This window comes from Aulostomus chinensis, chromosome 8 (genome assembly GCF_037954235.1).
Source record: "Aulostomus chinensis isolate RoL2024-O1b breed Wild chromosome 8, RoL_Achi_v1.0, whole genome shotgun sequence".
In the NCBI taxonomy this organism is placed as follows: Eukaryota; Metazoa; Chordata; class Actinopteri; order Syngnathiformes; family Aulostomidae; genus Aulostomus; species Aulostomus chinensis.
In genome coordinates, this window is record NC_141327.1 from 25,143,465 (window position 1) to 25,161,178 (window position 17,714).

A 17,714-nucleotide genomic window follows, 5' to 3' on the forward strand; every position below is an offset into this window, starting at 1 on the left:
GCCTTTAAAAATCTGTGTAGTTTTAAGTGTCCATGTCCTTCATTGTTGATTTCCACTGCATGTAGGAAATAAGATGTGACACAAGACACATAATCCTGCCATACTACTGCATTCCATCTTTCAAAAAGAAAGACAAGATTTAATATTACTTAACAATATGTTAAAAGTAGCCAGTTTGGCTTCAGTGTTAATACAATATACACTCTATGACAGACTGATAGTGTGAGTATTGTTCTTTTTTCAATTTCATTCTGAAAGTATTCTGATACAAGCTGGCTACAGGTCAAAAAAAGAAAGAAAACAAAAACTGTAACTGGTACACATTTACTCAACAGTTTGTTAAACAGAACCTAAAATCCAAAAAAGAACATTGTCAAGTATTTCGCCTTCCTCCTTTTTCGTGAAATGGGGTGGAGGGAGGTTTGGAGGGTGGGGGTGGGGGTGGGGGAGCAGGGAGTGGAGACCAGCTGACCAAGCCCCATTGTCAATCATGTGGATGCCGTGCTAGGAGGGCGGGAAACGATGGGATAGTAAGCCACAATATCTCAAATACAGCTTTTAATTCATTACATTTTTCTTTTTTTTTTGTGTTTCCACTGTGTATTTTTTTTTTCTTTTTTGGAAGGAAACCATCCAGACATAGTAAGCATCTTTTGACTACAGGTAAGCCAGTATAAGAAAATAATCTCAGACCATGGCTTCTTCAGTCAAGAGAAATGCCCAACTCAGACTAAAAGCACACAAGCACGCGAGGAGAATTAATCAGAAGTAACGTAGCATTTTGTGATTCTTTTTCATTTCATATTTGAGTTCTGCAGGTCCAGATGGGTCTGTGTTGGAACCACACAGCGACGAGAACAAAGCAAGGCAGCGTGGGTGTGATTTGGGCACAGCAGGAGAGAAGTTCTTGAGGGATGACAACAGTTGGGCGGAGGATGGGGTGGGGGCTGGGGCAAACGTGAGGGTTGGTATCGCCGTGAAGGTATTGATTGTGTCCTGACAGTCTCTCGACAACAACAACAACTTCAATGTGCAGCAAACGTAGCTTTCTTCAAGCTAAAGTTTGACCAGTTGATGGAAAGCCGTTGACGCGTCTGCCGGGCGGAATCCAAGCAAAACCTGTGGAGGCCGCAAACAGACAAAAATGAATAAATGATCGTTTGTGCTTGATGGAGATTGGACAACTTCATTAATGAGTAAAACCACTGCGGATACATGTACTCCATGTATTTTAAATCTAAGAACACACAATTTACAAGTGACGTAATAAGAACTTTCTTTCAAAGGGTGAACTATCAGACACAAAAGCTTCCTAAAAAGATGGTATTTTTTAAAGTATCAGCTTGGGAACCAGAGGCTTTTTAAAATCTGACAATTTAAAAAAAAAAAAAAAATTTATAAAGACTTCGAATTTGAATTTTAATTCCTCCTAATCCAGTAAGTTATTTTTCCAATCGACCCCTCGTTTATAATCTTATTGCATATTTAATGTGACCGACTTCGGGCTTCAGGTTGACGTCTGATGGCAAACACACCCTCGCACTCACCTTTTGAAATACTCCACCTCCCGCTCCGTCTCATCCATTTCAGTGCTATCCAGATCGATGTCTTTGGGCAGGAATACATCATCTAAAAATAGGGGGGAAAGCCAAATGTCATGTTGGCTCCTACTAAAGTTAAATTAGTACGTGTTTTCTTCCACAGACAGCCTCTCTGAAACTAGTCAAAGCTTCAACAACACTTGTTCCAGTCAGTCGCAGCACAATGCACAGTGCTGATGATGTAAATAGTTGTGCATTAATTTTGCTAACCGTGAACTATTTTAATTAGATATTAGTAAACCATTCAAGTAGCAGAGCACTTTCCGGGCAAAAAGAAATCTTGAGCAATTTGGAAACAAGACAAAAGCAGGAATGAGTCCTAAAACCTGGATGTAAGCAAACCTCCACTTCCCCCTTCTCAAAACCAGTGTGTTTTTTGGTTAATTCTGAAATATTGCCTGTGGATACAAGTTTAATATTTTGTTTAACGGCATCAAATACCTCAGTAAATATGACACGAGTTCATTTCAAAGCGATTAATGCGTCTTAAAAACAGCGGTTGCTAACAAGAGGCTTGGTGAGACTACAGAGGGTGTCGTGGATATCAAACAGACCGAGTTGAAACATTTTCATCGATGCTCGCAAAGAAATACACATGGTGTTGATGTGTCAAGATTGTCCTGTCGAAACAAAATATTAAACAAAGCTTATTTCCAGCCATAATAAAAGAAATCCAGTGTAATAATCCCATTGGCTTCTGGACTTCCATGGACACATACTTGTGCCAGGTTGGCCAGCAAAAATACACCGTTTCTGTGGCATTCTAGGTGTAATGTTACGACAGATATGCTCATGAAGTAAATCATGAACTGAAACAGCTGGGTGAGGAACGGCCGTTTTAAAAGGTCTCAATGCTGAAGAGGTGACAGTTTCATCCAAAAATACAACTTGCTAGTTAAGAGTGAACACAGCAACTAGAAACAAGTTCATGCATAAATGTCAGTGTCGCCAGGTGTTTCCAGCTGCACAACCACAAAGACACAGGTCAGGCAGAGCAGCGGAAACGCATTCAGTCAAGAAAAACCCCGAAGCGACAATCAAGCTGACACCACATTTATATGAAAAGGTGTTCTGATGGAGTCAGTCTGGGACTACACAACTTACACTGCCAAGTGCCTTGAAAAACTGCAAGTGTGCTACAGACAATTGCATTATTCCCAATGGCATGACCAGCACGGTTCAACCACCTGAGATCAGTGTTGAACACTTTTGAGACAAGGCCTCCAATGCTAATGGCATCGCTGCGATGCCAAATAAAGATTTGTAACTGCATAGGAAAGCAGCACAGGAGAGCAGCCGCCTGCACAGATTCACTAACCGCACTGCGACACTGGGTTTATCCCTGGGAATACCCAACAGACCAGGGAGGGAACAGGTGTGAGGTTGGCAGAGCAAGCTGTTCCAGGTAAGAGTTCTCTGGTTAGGACGTAGTTGGTATTTCCTCCACCTAAGACTGGTATGGATTTCTCACTTGTGCCTCGTTTACACGTACAGGCGTCAGATGTCTGTAATTTCGTAAAAGATATGCCGGAGTGTGCCGCACGTCTGCTCATCAGCCTGGGGTTGGAGGCTAATTTCGTCCGTAGTTTGACACCTGTGGAGGCGTTAGCATGGCTGGTGAGGTAGGTGGAGGAGGAGGAGCCTAATTCGTGAAAGTGAGATTAAAGTGAGATTAAGAAAAGGAACTAGTTTTTCTTCACCTCACAAAATCAAATACTTAAAACATCAGTTATCACAAACCTATTGAGCTGTTCATCTTGTCCCCCTTCTTCTTCTTGTTCTTCTTGGGTTTGCCTTTGGGCTGTGGGGACTCTGCAGTGGGAGGTTTACTGTTCTGCTCAGTCTGCTCCGGCTGCTCTGGCTGGGAGGATGGAGGGGGAGACGGCGAGGGATTTGAGACAGGTGGGCTTCTCCTGTCTTCCTTCACTTGGGTCGAGGGTTGCTGCTGCCTTTTCCCACTGGCACTTCTGTTGTTCCTTTCCTCCCTCCTGGCTTCAGTAGCTTGAGGAGGAGCCGGGGCCTCTACAGGCCTGAATCGCGTCGCTTTGGTCTCTGTGGTAGCAGGGGGCGTGATGCCATTAGCTAGCTTTGCTGGGATTTCGGAGCTCTTGGGTAACTCTGGGTCTTTCTTGAGGGCCTCGCACACCTTCGACTGCTTGACCTTAACTTTACCATTGACGTCAAGCTGAGATGCGGTGTTATTGGTGAGGGTGACCGGAGTGTTGGGGATGTTGGCCTCAGTAGAAAATCCCTTCTCACTAGTGCGTTTTGGGCTGTGCTGTGTGTTGGGCTGTGGTGCCGAGTCAAATCTAGACTCCTTCTGGTCAGGGAGGAGGATGAGGCTTTGAAGCAGCTGCGACTTTCCATTCTGAAGATTATCTAGCACGTTCTGAGCTGTCTGTTTAAGGGGCTGTGGGTTATTTTGAGGGGGAGCTGTGTTTTCCTTTGCTTTCTCTTTCTTTTTCTTCTTGGCAGCGCGATGTTGCTGCAGCTCCTGCAGTCGGAGCAGTTCCTTCTGAAGCGCAGCCTCTTCCTCCTCCTGCCGCTGTCGTCGTTGCTGCTCCTCTAACAGCTGCTGCTCCTCTCTGTCACGGGCCTCTGCCTCCAGACGGGCCTTCTCCTCCATCTGAGGCAAACAGATGCACTTTCAATGTGATGAACAACACATGAGAGCAACCAAACATTAAAAAGACAAATACCTTCTTCTGTTTATGCCTCGCCCGTTTGGCTGCTTTGGAACTAGAGGCAGGTTTATTGTCTGCACTATTGATAAACTGTAGCAGGTCCTCTACGCGCCTGTGGTCCTCCACCCCTCCATCTCTTTCTATCACTGGCTGCTGTTCTTCACGCTTCGGCTGCTCCTCCTTACGTTTTGTCAGACGCAAGCGCAGCTTCTCCCGCATCTCTGCATAGTTTCGACTAGTGGGAGCTGCAGGAGGCTGCGAATAAAACAGATAATGCAAACAATAAAGACAGTAAACAACATTTTCTGCTAGGCGACGTGTGCCAATTCCTGTTTTTCCTTTGCTTTATGTGTAATAAAACAAAAACTAACTAGAGAAATAAATGAAGATCCAGACTTAATTTTAAATTAATGGTCATGATTTCAGTGGTTACACATTCTTGTGAGGTGAACAGGTTAACATCAGTGAGCAATAATTGTGTTGCCTACCCCGCCATGCCCGAAGAATTCACAGTAGCAGCAGTCACAGTACTTTCCTTCTTTCTGGTTGGTGGATGTGGAGGTGGAGGAGCTGTGCTCGGAGCAGCTGTCCTCGTCCTGACTCTCCTCTCCATCATACGGCTGATGCTCGTATGCCCCGTTCCCCTCACAGCGATGACCTTCACAGTCAGGGTCACTGAAAGAGATGATACGTTTAACGGAATCTTAAACAATCAACACAGTCATCCTTCCTGTTGAAGGAGTTTGAGAGCTTACCTGCAGACACTGGGCGGGGCACTGATGGGACCGTCTGCTGAGGAGGCTGGAGGCTCAGCAGGCGGGAGGCACAGACTCTGGTGGGCTTCCACAAAGTCTGGGGCTGGAGCAGCCATCTTTGGAAAGGGCTGTGATCCCATTGTAGGAAGGTGTGTAGTGGGCGCTGGGGGCAGGGAGGGTCCAGAGAGCGGAGGGAGGGAGGTCAGCCCTGTTGAGCCGTTTCTTGGAAGGGCTGGAGTAGGTTGCCTATGGTCTTCTTTACCAAGATTGTGAAATACATCATCTAGGGTGACAAACACAGTGGATAAGATCATTGTTTAGCTCAATAAAATGGAACCCATTACTACAAAAGAACGAAAGAAAAAGAAAGAAACTTAGACACAATCTGACATTTATGCCAATTACTGCGGGTCAGAATCAAAGATAAAATGAATGTTAGACTAACGTCATTGCTAACGAGAGTTTGGGGTTTTCAGAGTCCATTATCAAAACAGCTAATGCAGCTAATGTAATATAGCAAATTTAATCCTGGGGAAGCCCAGTGCTGTTAGCTGTGGTTTAAGGAACCACTCAAAATAACTCGAGTCTGATGAATTTTGAAACTAGGGGCGGTGGGGGAGATATAACACCAATACAATCCAGTCGCTCCAGTATCATCAGACTATACTTAAAAAGGCAGAAGAAATCTTTCTTCATACAGAAAAAATGGAATCAAACGTCATTCAAGGGGAGTTTTGACAGCCCTACTAACCTTACCACTCCTACCTCATATATTACCTAAAGAGTTGGGACTTTTAGATGCTAGGTGGATAGGTGGGTTATTACTTGACTGGACAGTGGTGGCAGTGCAGGACACTGAGGACATGGAGGCCGAGGTGGCCATCACCACTCGGTTGGTCTCCATGAAGGCATCCTGGAAATTGTAGAGACACTTCTTTTTGGCGCCACTCTTCTTCTGCTCTTTGGCTTCTGAAGAGGAGCATGAAGATGAGGATGATGACGAGGATAATGATGATGAGGAGGAAGGGGGTACAGGAGTAGGTAGTGAAGAGTGTTCCCCTTGGGGGCCGATAGATGTTGGGGGGAGTGGGACATCAGCGAGGGGTGGTCCAAGCATGTCACCTGGTAATAATGTAAGAGAAGGTAATTGGATTTTTTTTTTCCCACTCAGAAAACAGTTTTTGGTCCTTCGTGCTCATCCTGAGAGGTTCACCTGGCAGCGACTCAGGCAGCAGCACTGATGGATTCCAGCTCTTCATCACAGCAGCATCCCACAGGTTCTCAAACTTGAGCGAGAGGCACTGCAGTGAGCTGTTCCAGTCCCCTGCTCCACCTGCACCACCAAAGCAATTCTGGTAGACATGTTCTGGTAATGATGGGCTGAAGGCTGGCTGCTTGGCCACTGAGTGGTTCGATGTGGGGGCTGGGGGCATGGGCTTGAAAAAGAACAGACAGGTTGAGTTAAGGTGCACGAGAAAATGTGTTTCTAGCTTGCAAATGTGACGTTAACATACATTTCAGTTTTGTGATCATGCTCTGGATGGGACACACTCTGACCCAATGTGACTGACAGTAACATTCACAGTGAAAAGCCAAACTAGATTACAGCTCAACTTCTTTCTGGAACCTTAAACATTCTTCAGTGCTGAGGAAATGAATAAAAAACTGAACTCGGTGGGTCTATGTGGAGATGTGGGGTCAAGAATGATCCTCACCTTGTTGTGTGTGAGAGGAGGACTGGGAGGGTACAGTGTAGGGTGCAGTAGGGGCCGGGGGAAATTGTGTAGGGGTAGGTGGCCAGGGATTTGGGGGTAGATGTGGAAGGCGGGGGGAGTCTTGCTGTCTGTGAAGAACTGGTGTCCAACAGCAGGGGGAGGCGCAGCATGGAGTCGACTAGGGGGCAGGCATGTGGCGGGGCCCAGGGTGGAGGAGCTGGGGTCCTGGTTGCACACGTGGCACTCGCAGGCATGCTGGGCCTGTTCTACCTTAGGTGGTAACACAAATTCAAAACATGTTGCCTATTTTTATTCTGGACTGTGCTGTACTCATCATGAGACATTTTTCCTTACATTGTATCTATTTTTGCCTATTGTTTTTTAATATTGCTGGTATGATTCAAATACTGATGACAAATATTCTTTTGTTCCTTTCATTGAAGAAAAACACATGCCTGTACACATTAAACAGGCTTTGTTTTATTTTCTTTTTAGTTCAATGTAACAAAACTAATTTGATAGATTTGATTCTGTCAATTAAATCTTTTTTTTTTCCTTTGCTGGCAGTGCCAAAAACAAAACATGTAAGGTAAGATGCCGATTGAAAAGAGAGAAAAATCTCTTCACACACACATTGCTGATCAAAACGCTCCTAGTAAATGCTGATGCTCATTCCAAGCATTCCTGGTTAATTATGGCAAAGATGTCTTATTAAAGTCTGGCAATACCTGCGGGTGGCTGTAAGAAGGTGGAGGACTGTTAGTCTTCCCTGAGGAGAGCTCCTCCTGCTGCTCCCGGGGATCTCCACCAACCTCACCATCAGCTTCCTCTTCATCCCCCTCTGATGAGCTACTGCTGCTGGTAATGTGAGGAGACTGAGGCAGAAATGTGTAAATAGAACAAAGAAGAGAGAATTGGGAAATGTGTAAGGAGCAGAACATCAAATCACTCATAGCGAACTTTGGTTTCATCATACAGAAACTCTCTGGGGGGAATTCACAGCTAATTAGGCAAGTAAAACAAGAGAGGGAAGGACTCACCCCGGCCTTCAGTGCCATGTTTTCACCTTCCCTGTTGATGTCATTGTGAAGGCCGTTCACGGCTGCGCTCACGACACCATTGTCCTCATAGCCACTCATAGGGTAGATATCCCCAAACTTACTGGACAGTGGAGGCACTTCGTCATCATCACTAATACTGGAAGACAGAAAGTAGTGGTCAGGTTAGGGGGAAAATGAAAAAAGGGGAAACGTTGTTTCTTGGAAGAGGTCATTATGTTTGTCCAATACAGACAAATTATTTTTAGTTTTGATTTAAAACTGAAATGTTAAACTTTAGAGGGTGCAAACAGAGTATTTCCATATTTATACATGTGCCAAAAGATGCATTGCAAACCCTTAACAGCACCTTGATGGGAATAAGTAGTCGACTTACAAAGTGTTGGTATCCCCCTCAGGCAGAATAAGTCGTGGATGTTGCTGAATGGTAATGGGAGAACTGGAGTTGGAGCCGGATGCTGAGCTGCCCGAGGAGAGACTGGGGGGGTGCACCTCTGCCAGATAGTCTCTGGAAGGTTCACCTTGAAGAGGCAGCTTGATGTGGAGGTCTTCAGCAATGGGAGAGTCCATGATGCCACATGTCAGGATGTGGGAGAGACTACAGTCGTCACATGTGCACCTGTTGGCAGGGACACGGAGAGTTAATGCTGCGATGATCATCCCTTAAAAGCCATGTTTAACTCTGTTTCATTAAGTGTTTTACTGGAAATGTTTTTGTTGTTTTGGCTAAAATGTCCCTTTATTCCCTTTAAAAATGTCAGCAAAAATGTGTTGTTGTTTTTTTTTTAGGAGTCATTTCTTGTCAGTCAATTTGCACCATCAAAAGGTACAAAGAGTCCCAGTGAGCGGTAAGGCCAAATCTGAAGAAATTCCCTTTTTACATGAAATGACTGGAGAACATTGTAAAATAGCAAAGTGCGGGGACTTTGGAGGTTTCATATTTACACTAAGTATTTTGTCGCCGCGCAAGATAATAAGCACGCAGGAGTAAATCCTCAGAGCTCACCTTCTTCGATAGTTGCAGTTTGGACAGTCGGGAATACTCAGGCGAGACGAGAGCATCCTCATCGTGTCTGTGAAGTTGTTATCTCCACTGGGCAACTTCTTACTGTTAGGCAACTGAGGAGAACAAATTTAAGAAGCGTCCCAGATTTAAAGAGATACACATTATCATCTACCTTGAGGGTTTAATGAACTTGTATTCTACCTGCTCCTCTATGTATCTTCTCTGCTTAAAGAACTCCCAGTCCTCCTTCAGCATTCGCTGTTTGGACTTCAAAGTCTGGAAGTTTTCAGACAATGAAAGAACATAAACATAAATCAACAGAAAAAAACCTCCACTGTGTTCAGATATAATTTTAGAATCTTACATTTTTGCTTATCAAGGACTTGTGTGGCTCTGTTCTTTGGTTGGTGAGACTCTGACCCTCCACCTTAAAAAGCAGCTGCAAAAGAACCGTATATAGTACTTAAACCCTCAATTATCTTTGACCGGCGTCAGCTTTTAGGGTTGGCCGATGTGATAACATGCAACAGTAGAAATGTGTCCAGCCATGGAGATTAAGACCGTTTCCAGTTTAGGGGATTTACAGGATTTGGAAAGTAAAAATTTTCCATTTTTAAAGAATTTTACCGTCGTGACATTTCACTGTCACACGTTTTTATCTTGTTTCAAACTCAAGTTCCTGCAAGGCAGTGGTTTTGTTAGGATGGAAGTTCAGAATAAAATAATCACGTGTTTGTGGAACAATGTCTGTACTGTTACTGTGATATGAAGTTACATTTTTCTGTGACAGAAAACTTTGTCCTGTCCTTCCCAGCTTTATATAAATATAGCATTAGCTTGTGAAGCAAATCCACGTTTACCTGTTCATCTACATAGTCATCAATCCTCTTCTCACACTCCTGCCACTCAGCAGCCACTGAAGCCATTTCCTGCTGCAGGTGCTGGTAGCTCTCTAACAAGGTCCTGTACATATCTTCATTGTATGAATCATGGGAGGCTGTGCCATGCCTGAAATGAGGGATTACACATGTTATTGTTCAACTTGCTGAAAGGTTCAGACAAAACAAGAACACAATTCAATGCCAGCAGCTCTTAGACATTTTATTTTGGCACGGCAGTAAATTAAGCAACCACATTTTAGTTTGCTCGTTCACTGAGGATGGGTCATTAGTTTTGTACATATTTGGTCCAAAACCAACAAAGGGGAAAATTGAAAGATTCTATCTGGTGGTTATGCTGGAAAAAAAATATGTCCAGTAATTGAGATATTTCTGGACCACAGTGATAGCACAAAAGACCAATTCAGCCATGGTTAAAAAATAAAAAAATAAAAAATTAAAGCATGCTGTGTCGGGGTCTAAAGGAGAAAACAAACGATACGGATGGGTGACCAAGTTCTTTGTGTATTTACACTTGTAAAAGAATATCTTACTTCAGCTGTGCAACCAGTGCAGGTAAACTGCTGTGCAAGATGGGTTCCGAGAACACCAGATTCTCAAAAAGGTGCTTGTTGTGCAGCTCCCACGTCACCTGGAATTTCTGGAGGTGCTCATTCTCCTGAGGAACAAACAAACAAACAAAAATCCCACAGGATTCCAGTTGATGCATGTCACCACGTACAGACCAGCTGAAGGAATACTTCTAACTTCACAGGGAGCAAACTGACCAGGGTGAGCAGGAAGCTGCTGATGGTGCGTGCAGCTTGACAGAGGGCGTTGTACTCCTCCAGGAGCAAGGAGATGAACTGGTGGGCTTGAGGGGGACCCTGAGCTGCAGCCACCATACCCACTGGTCCTGTAGACTTGGAGCCTGCCGAAAGGTGCTTCAGTAGCCGCACCTTCATTTCCAAGACATATTCACGGGCCTGCTGCTCCAACCGCTGGTACAGCTGGTAGGGGTCCTTCTCACACAGTCTGAGAAAAGGAAATTGATCATTTAAATGGACTGTATTTATTTAGTGCCATATCAATGCAGTACTCAAAGGACTTTAGAGCGTTGCCTCATTCCAAAGCCAAATATTGGACCTGCCAGAAACATGCCTCACGCTACGCTACAGCACGTTCATGGTCCTGCACAAACTATGACATAGAATACGGATCTGTACTTAGATGAGCACCATCATTCTATCAGCTGATCTGTGAATAACGTCAGTATCGGCATCGGATCCTGAAATTCTAATCCGATATCCCACCTGTAGTTTAGACTGGACAGAAAATGAACAGACTCTCCTACCAAATGCCACTCTTCTTCTAGGCAGCATGAAGTCAGACTCATCATTAGAAGGAAACAAGGGGCGTCTCAGCTGATCAATGATTGCTTTACAGGAGCTTCCCTCCCTCATCCAGAGACATTAACAGTTCACTAGAGACACCTAGTGGACAAACTCAAAAAGAACGTTATGACAAAATCAGTGAAATGAAGCTTTGTCAGTACCTGTCCACCAGCTCCTTCATCCCCTCCTTGTCCCTCTCTAAGGGTTGGTCATGGTCATCTGCCAGTGGTGTTCCTGTCTGACGGTAGATGCACCGCACCAGGTAGCGAACCTCCGACCAGTGGTTCTGCAGCTGTTGAGATTCCCTCTCTGACTCAGCGGAGATCTCTCTGCGAGTCAAGAATTATAATTCAGAGAGGTCACATTGACTTTAAAACCATAAAACTAAATTCACTTCACTTGTTATGCTCTGACCTCCTCTCACTGCAGGCTTCACAGCTGCACACTGTATCAGCAGGCATTGGTGCGCTGAGGTCTGGGGCGGGGAGCATGGGTAGTGTAGGCGCCGCAGTGGTCAGTCCGTCCCCAGTGGCTGCTTCCTGGCCCAAGTTTCCATTACTTACAGGCATGTGCAAAAGAAAGTCCTGGCTCTGTAGGACATGAAGAGAACACACAACAGATACAGATTACGCTCCTCTAGAGATACAAGCTCTCAATTATTGAGTTGTTTGCTGAATCACAAACATAAATTGAACATTTACAAAATGTTTTGGATGTTTAAAGTCTAAAAGATGCAACCGCTCGTCTTATCACCAGTGCTACAAAGTCAATGTGGAGCAGTCGTCCACCTGTTAAACTCTAATTCAATTACATTCTTACATATACATTGTAAGAGTTTGTTTTTTGAACTAATTTTGGTTTCTTAGGAGTCAGCAAAAGAACTGGAGGGTTACAGCGAGTGTACTGCTGTCAGCTTAAAAAAAAAAAAACACGACATGACAGGTAGTGACGTGGATTTCAAGAAACACGACTGGGAACTATTCTAACAGTATTCAAAGATGGCCATAATTGTTCAGTTATTTCATCATTTCCTCATGATTTGAATATCTTTAAAATCCTGGCTCATCTGGGTGACAATATGTACCCTGCATACAGACATGAAAAAAAAAAGCAAGGCGCGATACATCAAGTACATCAATAAAAACACCCACCTCTGAGGATCAGACCCGACTGGTAACCTAACCATTTCTGCAGCTGCTTCACAGTACGTTTTGGAGTGGCTAAAAACATTAGCTATAAGTTACATTTCGGGCAGTAAATACGCACGCAGCCTTGCACAGGGCGGATGACATCATACAACAGCAATCATCAAGGAGGTTTTAAAAAATAGAGAAAACCATGCCAGTAAATCGCCAGTCATTTGGATTCAATTGCCTGTGAACTTTTACGCATGTAAAATGAAATGAAAGGAATTTTAACAACATACATACTGTCGAAATTTTGAAGGAGTAAACTTATCTATACATATGGTATGCGTATGTGCAAGTATGCACATAGACACACATAACAGCGTTCAGTTATAGTTTACTTTTAGTGAATGTTGCACACACAAAATGTAGCAAAAAAAATCAGCACTGTAACAGAATCTGATGGACATAGAATTGACATTTTGCATTAAATGGGTTTGAACCGGTATGGCAGAAGACTAAACCAATTGTTCTTGGACAACAAATAACATTCACATTTTTGCTTGTCCTCAAGCAAAGCAGACGTTAGAAAAAAATCCCCTTAAATTAAAAAAAGGGCATTTTAAAATATCCGGTCAACAGTTTTTAATAGTCAATAGCCAATATAACCAATAAAGTTCATACGCCTCTAAACAACTCAGAGGAAGAAAAGTAACATTGTATTCTCCTGAAAACAAGCTGGGTTGGGTCACAAGATTTATCTACTGCTAAATTACTTTTTTTTGCCCTAACAAAGATACAAGATGAGCACATAGCATTAGCCATTTATAACGTCTACCATGTAAAGCCTCTTTACAGGAGACAGTATTAGCCTAGCATGTAGGGTTTAGGGTTGAGCAAGGGATGGTCATTTGATCCACTGCACTCCAGTGCAAAATTTGAGATGAGTACCAGTAAGATTATCCAATATAGTTTCATTAATAGAGCTGTATCTATCAACAACAGGCAACTCATTAGTATTACAGCAGTCTTGAATATTATGTTGATTTAATAAATGTAGATGAAATTCATGAAAAGTTCCCACATACTAGAAGAACCGTTTGTCTTCTCTTGATTCAGTCTTACAGACGAGAAGCAAAGCCTGTCATCTGTTTGTGTCTCCATTGTGTACGTCTTGTTACTGGCTATCACCCAGGCCAGCTTTACAAAGACTATACGTTACAAGAGGTACACAATAGGTGTCAGGAGCAAGGAGTTACAAGCAGTCATCAGGCTTTGCTTTCTGTCTGCAAGACAAAATTGGGGGCAAAAAAAAACCCAACAAATTTGTGTGTAGGAACATTGAACAAGTAAGGCCCACTGCTAGTGACCTTAACCAGCCATCATTTAAATTTGAGTCCAAGTTCAAAAATACGCAATCATTTTAATTCACAGCTTTTTCAGTTTAGCATCAGCTGCTGCTACGAGCCACTAGAATGGTGTTAGCCTTTCTGGCAAATTTTAAAAAAAGAAAGAGAGAGAAAGAAGCAAGCGCTCAGTAAACACAACCTGCTACGATATACAGTGAAAGAAAGAATGATCACAGCTGCGTGAGTTAAACTGCTCATATCAGCGCTGAGGTAGATAGGATTTTTTTGCAAAGAACAGAAAAATTGGTAAGACAACACCTTCACTATATTTGCAGTGTTTAACGTCTATTTTATCATCAGTAACACTATACTTTCACATTGATGGGCCATCAGCTTTCATTACACATAGGGACTGTCGGTTGGAATCAGGCCACGTTCGGCACATTCTTCTCGCACCGGTTTCAGACCAGTATTTTACAAACAGCAGTGATTAAATGACAATCACGCCGTTATTAACGGTTGCTGTTCAATGTATGGGCTGAAAATAGCGTTGGACAGCTGATCAGTTGGCACGTTATGTCCACAAAGACAGCAAAGTGCTTCATCTAAGTCTTTGGCTGGACAGTCGCATCCAGCCTAAAATTGACATTTGATATTTTTTTAAACCATTTAAAAAAAAAAAAAGTCCCCCCCCCCCCCCCATCGGTCTCTCTTTCTGAAACAACACTGACACACACAAACAACATCAGGAGACAAACCTGACTGTGAGCAGCACAGCATTAAACCAGCATAACGGTGATGTCATGCATACCCAGGTAACTCACCCCCAATGACTGCTCCAGAGCAGTGTGCCGGTCCTCTTTCTCCACTGTGCGTCTGCAGTCGGAGCACACCCACAGAGGCAGCTGGAGGGCACTGGGTGTCTTGGAGGGTTGTGTGGTACCATTCTGATCAGACACTCCTGCGTCTGAAGGCAGACTACTTTCTTTGCGCTCGCATCGGCATAAGAGGCAGCGATCACCGGCCGTGTAAGGAGCCCGCTGGTTCAAACCAAATGTGAATGGGGTCTGTGGTTTGTGGGTTTTTTTTTTTAGGAGGCAGAAGAAAGAAAAGAAGAAGTCATTTCAGTCTGAGTACAGTAGGTTACCCATCATCCCCCATCGCTTCAGCAGTGGTGGGTTCTGTCTGAACTTAAAAGCAGGACAGTAATGATGCTAAGCGTTTAACAATCATCGACTGTTAGCACTGAACATGATCATTTCATTCAATACCGTATGATGTAAAGATCTAATGTGTATTAATAACCATTAACAGCTTATGAACATGCTCCATGTTAAGTTACAGTTTACTACACTCAATGGAAACAAAGGCACGAGTTGACGAAGCTTAATAGCCACATTTGGACCACGCCTGGGTGGACTGATTTATCTACCATATATACAGAATCAAATGATTCTATTTTAGTCTGAACAACATACAAAAAAGGCAATGTTACAGCCCCATTGATTATTTAAAATGTACAACATTTATGATTTTAAACACAGCATGAGTGGTTACTTTCATTCAGAGAAATGGTCTAATGCTACCATAACATGGTAAGAAATGGAAAGATGCATGCTGCATTAAGCAGTGAGGTCTACATTCATATAAAACTCACTTTAACATAATAACGCAAACCAAAGACACCTCACTTCAGTTTAACATGTGATGACATAAATTGTCTTGATGCTGGGAGCAGTTTGTCTGGTCATCAGTGACCCAAATCACTAGCACTCACATGTGCGCTCGCATGCGTGCGTACGCACACACACACACACACACACACACACACACATTTTTGCATTTCATTGCAGAGGTTTCTTTTTAGGAAGATCTTTGTTTAAAGCCCTCTGAATAATGGATAAATGCCAGCAGAAAGCTTCTTCTGAGGTGTCAGCACGATGATGTTGGCGCAAAAAGAAAATGGGTACCAAATTGAAATAAGTGTAACTGTATACCTTAGGTGGAGTGCAAGAAAGGACTGGACTGATTGACATCCTGTTTCCACTGTGTGGTCTGAATAAAAACCTGCCCACACTGTCATTTTTTGATATTTTAAGTGTTTGATTTTAGTTTTTAAAGGCTGCAAAGAAATGACCAAATAAAGTCATCGTGGGCTATGCCGTCTCGTTTTCAGCACTTGTTTCCTCGCATCAAAGTGTAAATTACACTTGGCAAATGCGACGTGGCTTCAGAGGGAAAATATTCAACATGAACTTCTAGAAACATTTCATTTAAATGTACCTGAAGGACTCCGGAGAAGTCAGCATTCACTGGACCTTCTGTAAACTGTGGGGTAACACAGTTGTTCACTTTAACCTGAAGAATGAAAACAACGCACAGTTTACATTCAAGATTATATCTTTAACGATTTACTTGATTAATTACAGTTAGATTCTGAAAAAGATGTTCTTAAAATAGCCCTTACTAGTCAACCCCTTCAAAGAATTCATAATTTTGGCAAAGATGGTTGATAAACTTGGCAAACTACATACAGTATCACATTTCAAAACATTGCTTGGTCAAGTAGAGCTCTGTTTTAGGTTAGCGCACAACAGGTAAATCATTTTTATGATAAGTTCAACCATTTATAAAACATAAAATTTGCTTCTAATTGCATGCAGACAGATCAGGTTTAGTTTGCTGTCTGGTCTTTTAATCAGTCATAACAGATCATTTGAACTCAAGAGCTAAACAAAAGTTATACTTGGTGCAAAATGTATCTGGATGAAAGGTAGTACAGGTGAAGGAGTAACTTTGTGCCTGCAAGTGTACATTACACATAACACTGAACATAGTACTGCAATAGAGAGGCATAGGAAACATATAATAAATATTCAAATGTTGGACCATTAAACAGAGGTCAGGTGTATAGAAACTACCTTTTCTCCTTCTCTGGTCAATGTAAACCTCACAGTATTGTGACTGCCCGTGCAAGGTGTAATGACGCTAACATGGATAGCTAACTAGAGTTTCATGTTTTTGCTAAAACAAATGATAATTTAAACTTGGAATAAACTTAAAAAGCAGTGAAGACTGAGAGGTGAGCTTGTTTTGTTTTTTTTTTTTTAAACAAACATTCAAGGCCCGACGGGAGTGAAGTTGTTGGTTCTCTTACCTGTTAGCATTAGCTAGCATGAGTGTTTATCTTTTAAAATAGCAGTCATTTTGGCTCCCCTGTGCTTCTGAATAATCTTGGTTATGCCGGTGTTTTCTACACCTGCCTACAATGTATTAGTTCAAAAATAATGCTTCGTGGTGTCTAAGTTTTTTGTCGATTTAGCAACGATCCCTTAACTTAAGCTAACGGTGGTAGTCTCATCGTTCGGCCAGGACACAAGTAGCCCAGTGTTTACGGCAGTTTGTAACATCACAAGGCCGGCTAAACCACACAGCTACGGAGCTTGCTAGCTGTCAAGGTTTTCCACAAAGAAGAGCAGCGTGCATTAGCTCCATTTAAACCAGTTTATTTCTAGATACGCTCGATAGGTTAGTTAGCTAGCTGCCTTCTCGCATCAGTTTCGGGCCCAGATCAGATTTGTGTCGTTGATAACACAGCTAGCTTGCCGTCCCCGTTTTGACATCCCCTAGTTAACGTTGTGCGTCACTCTTACCTCTCCATTAATGCCCGTTATGGACCCTATATTCCCGTTGCCTGAACTGCCAGGTGTTAAAAAGCTGACGACAGAGGCAGGTGTTGCTGTTCCCGCACAGCCAAGGGCCGAGGCAACACCGGCCTTGCCACCACTGGTATTGCAGACAGCACTGCAGCTACTGCCACCGCCCCGCTTGTTCTTCCTGCGTTTAGCCCCTCGTTTAGCATCGGTTGGACTCATTTTTTTCCACGCCAGGAGCGAGACAACTTGCCGTCCAGACTTGGCAGGGTCTCAGGTGGAATGCCAGGGGCAATCACTCGGGAATAAATCCGGGATAGCGTTTTAATGACTCACAAAACGACAGAACCTCAGTTCCATGAAAGTGCAAGCCGACTTGATGGATTCCAATATGGCCACTGGCTGTGCTGCCTAGCCTGGCTTCAGCTTGCGTTGCAACGTAACCATGCGTCCCACGCCCAGGGGCTTCTGGGAAATTGATTTCGTTGTGTTAT

General features: G+C 43.3%; 1 protein-coding gene across 5 annotated transcripts; it reads right to left on the reverse strand.

Moving 5' to 3' along the window:
• Positions 1-107: 107 nt before the first annotated feature.
• Positions 108-17,665, reverse strand: fam193a (family with sequence similarity 193 member A). 5 transcript variants are annotated; one of them, XM_086211901.1, is made up of 24 exons: positions 17,221-17,665; positions 15,851-15,925; positions 14,392-14,634; positions 11,506-11,681; positions 11,253-11,420; positions 10,486-10,732; positions 10,252-10,376; positions 9,680-9,827; positions 9,184-9,258; positions 9,021-9,095; positions 8,820-8,932; positions 8,190-8,432; positions 7,796-7,952; positions 7,484-7,630; positions 6,756-7,025; positions 6,254-6,476; positions 5,818-6,162; positions 5,041-5,323; positions 4,774-4,960; positions 4,301-4,540; positions 3,342-4,227; positions 3,094-3,243; positions 1,548-1,629; positions 108-1,119 (listed from the first exon to the last, which is right to left on the reverse strand). In XM_086211901.1, exons 1-24 carry the CDS (start codon positions 17,440-17,442, stop codon positions 1,026-1,028), a joined length of 4,974 nt encoding a protein of 1,657 aa, XP_086068027.1. In that variant the 5' UTR covers positions 17,443-17,665; the 3' UTR covers positions 108-1,025. The 5 variants fall into 5 exon arrangements, with proteins under 5 accessions (XP_086068027.1, XP_086068028.1, XP_086068029.1 ...); XM_086211902.1 differs by having other exon boundaries at positions 5,866-6,162; positions 17,221-17,664; XM_086211903.1 differs by lacking the exon at positions 9,184-9,258.
• Positions 17,666-17,714: the final 49 nt, after the last annotated feature.

Bases quoted from the DNA above. Each gene is read 5' to 3' on its own strand.
- fam193a (XM_086211901.1), bottom strand. From the start codon at position 17,442: ATGAGTCCAACCGATGCTAAACGAGGGGCTAAACGCAGGAAGAACAAG. The intron at 14,635-15,850 runs GTACATTTAAAT...CACAAACCACAG, and splicing joins ACTTCTCCGGAGTCCTTCAG to ACCCCATTCACATTTGGTTT. The intron at 8,933-9,020 runs GTAGAATACAAG...TGTTCTCCTCAG, and splicing joins GAAGATACATAGAGGAGCAG to TTGCCTAACAGTAAGAAGTT.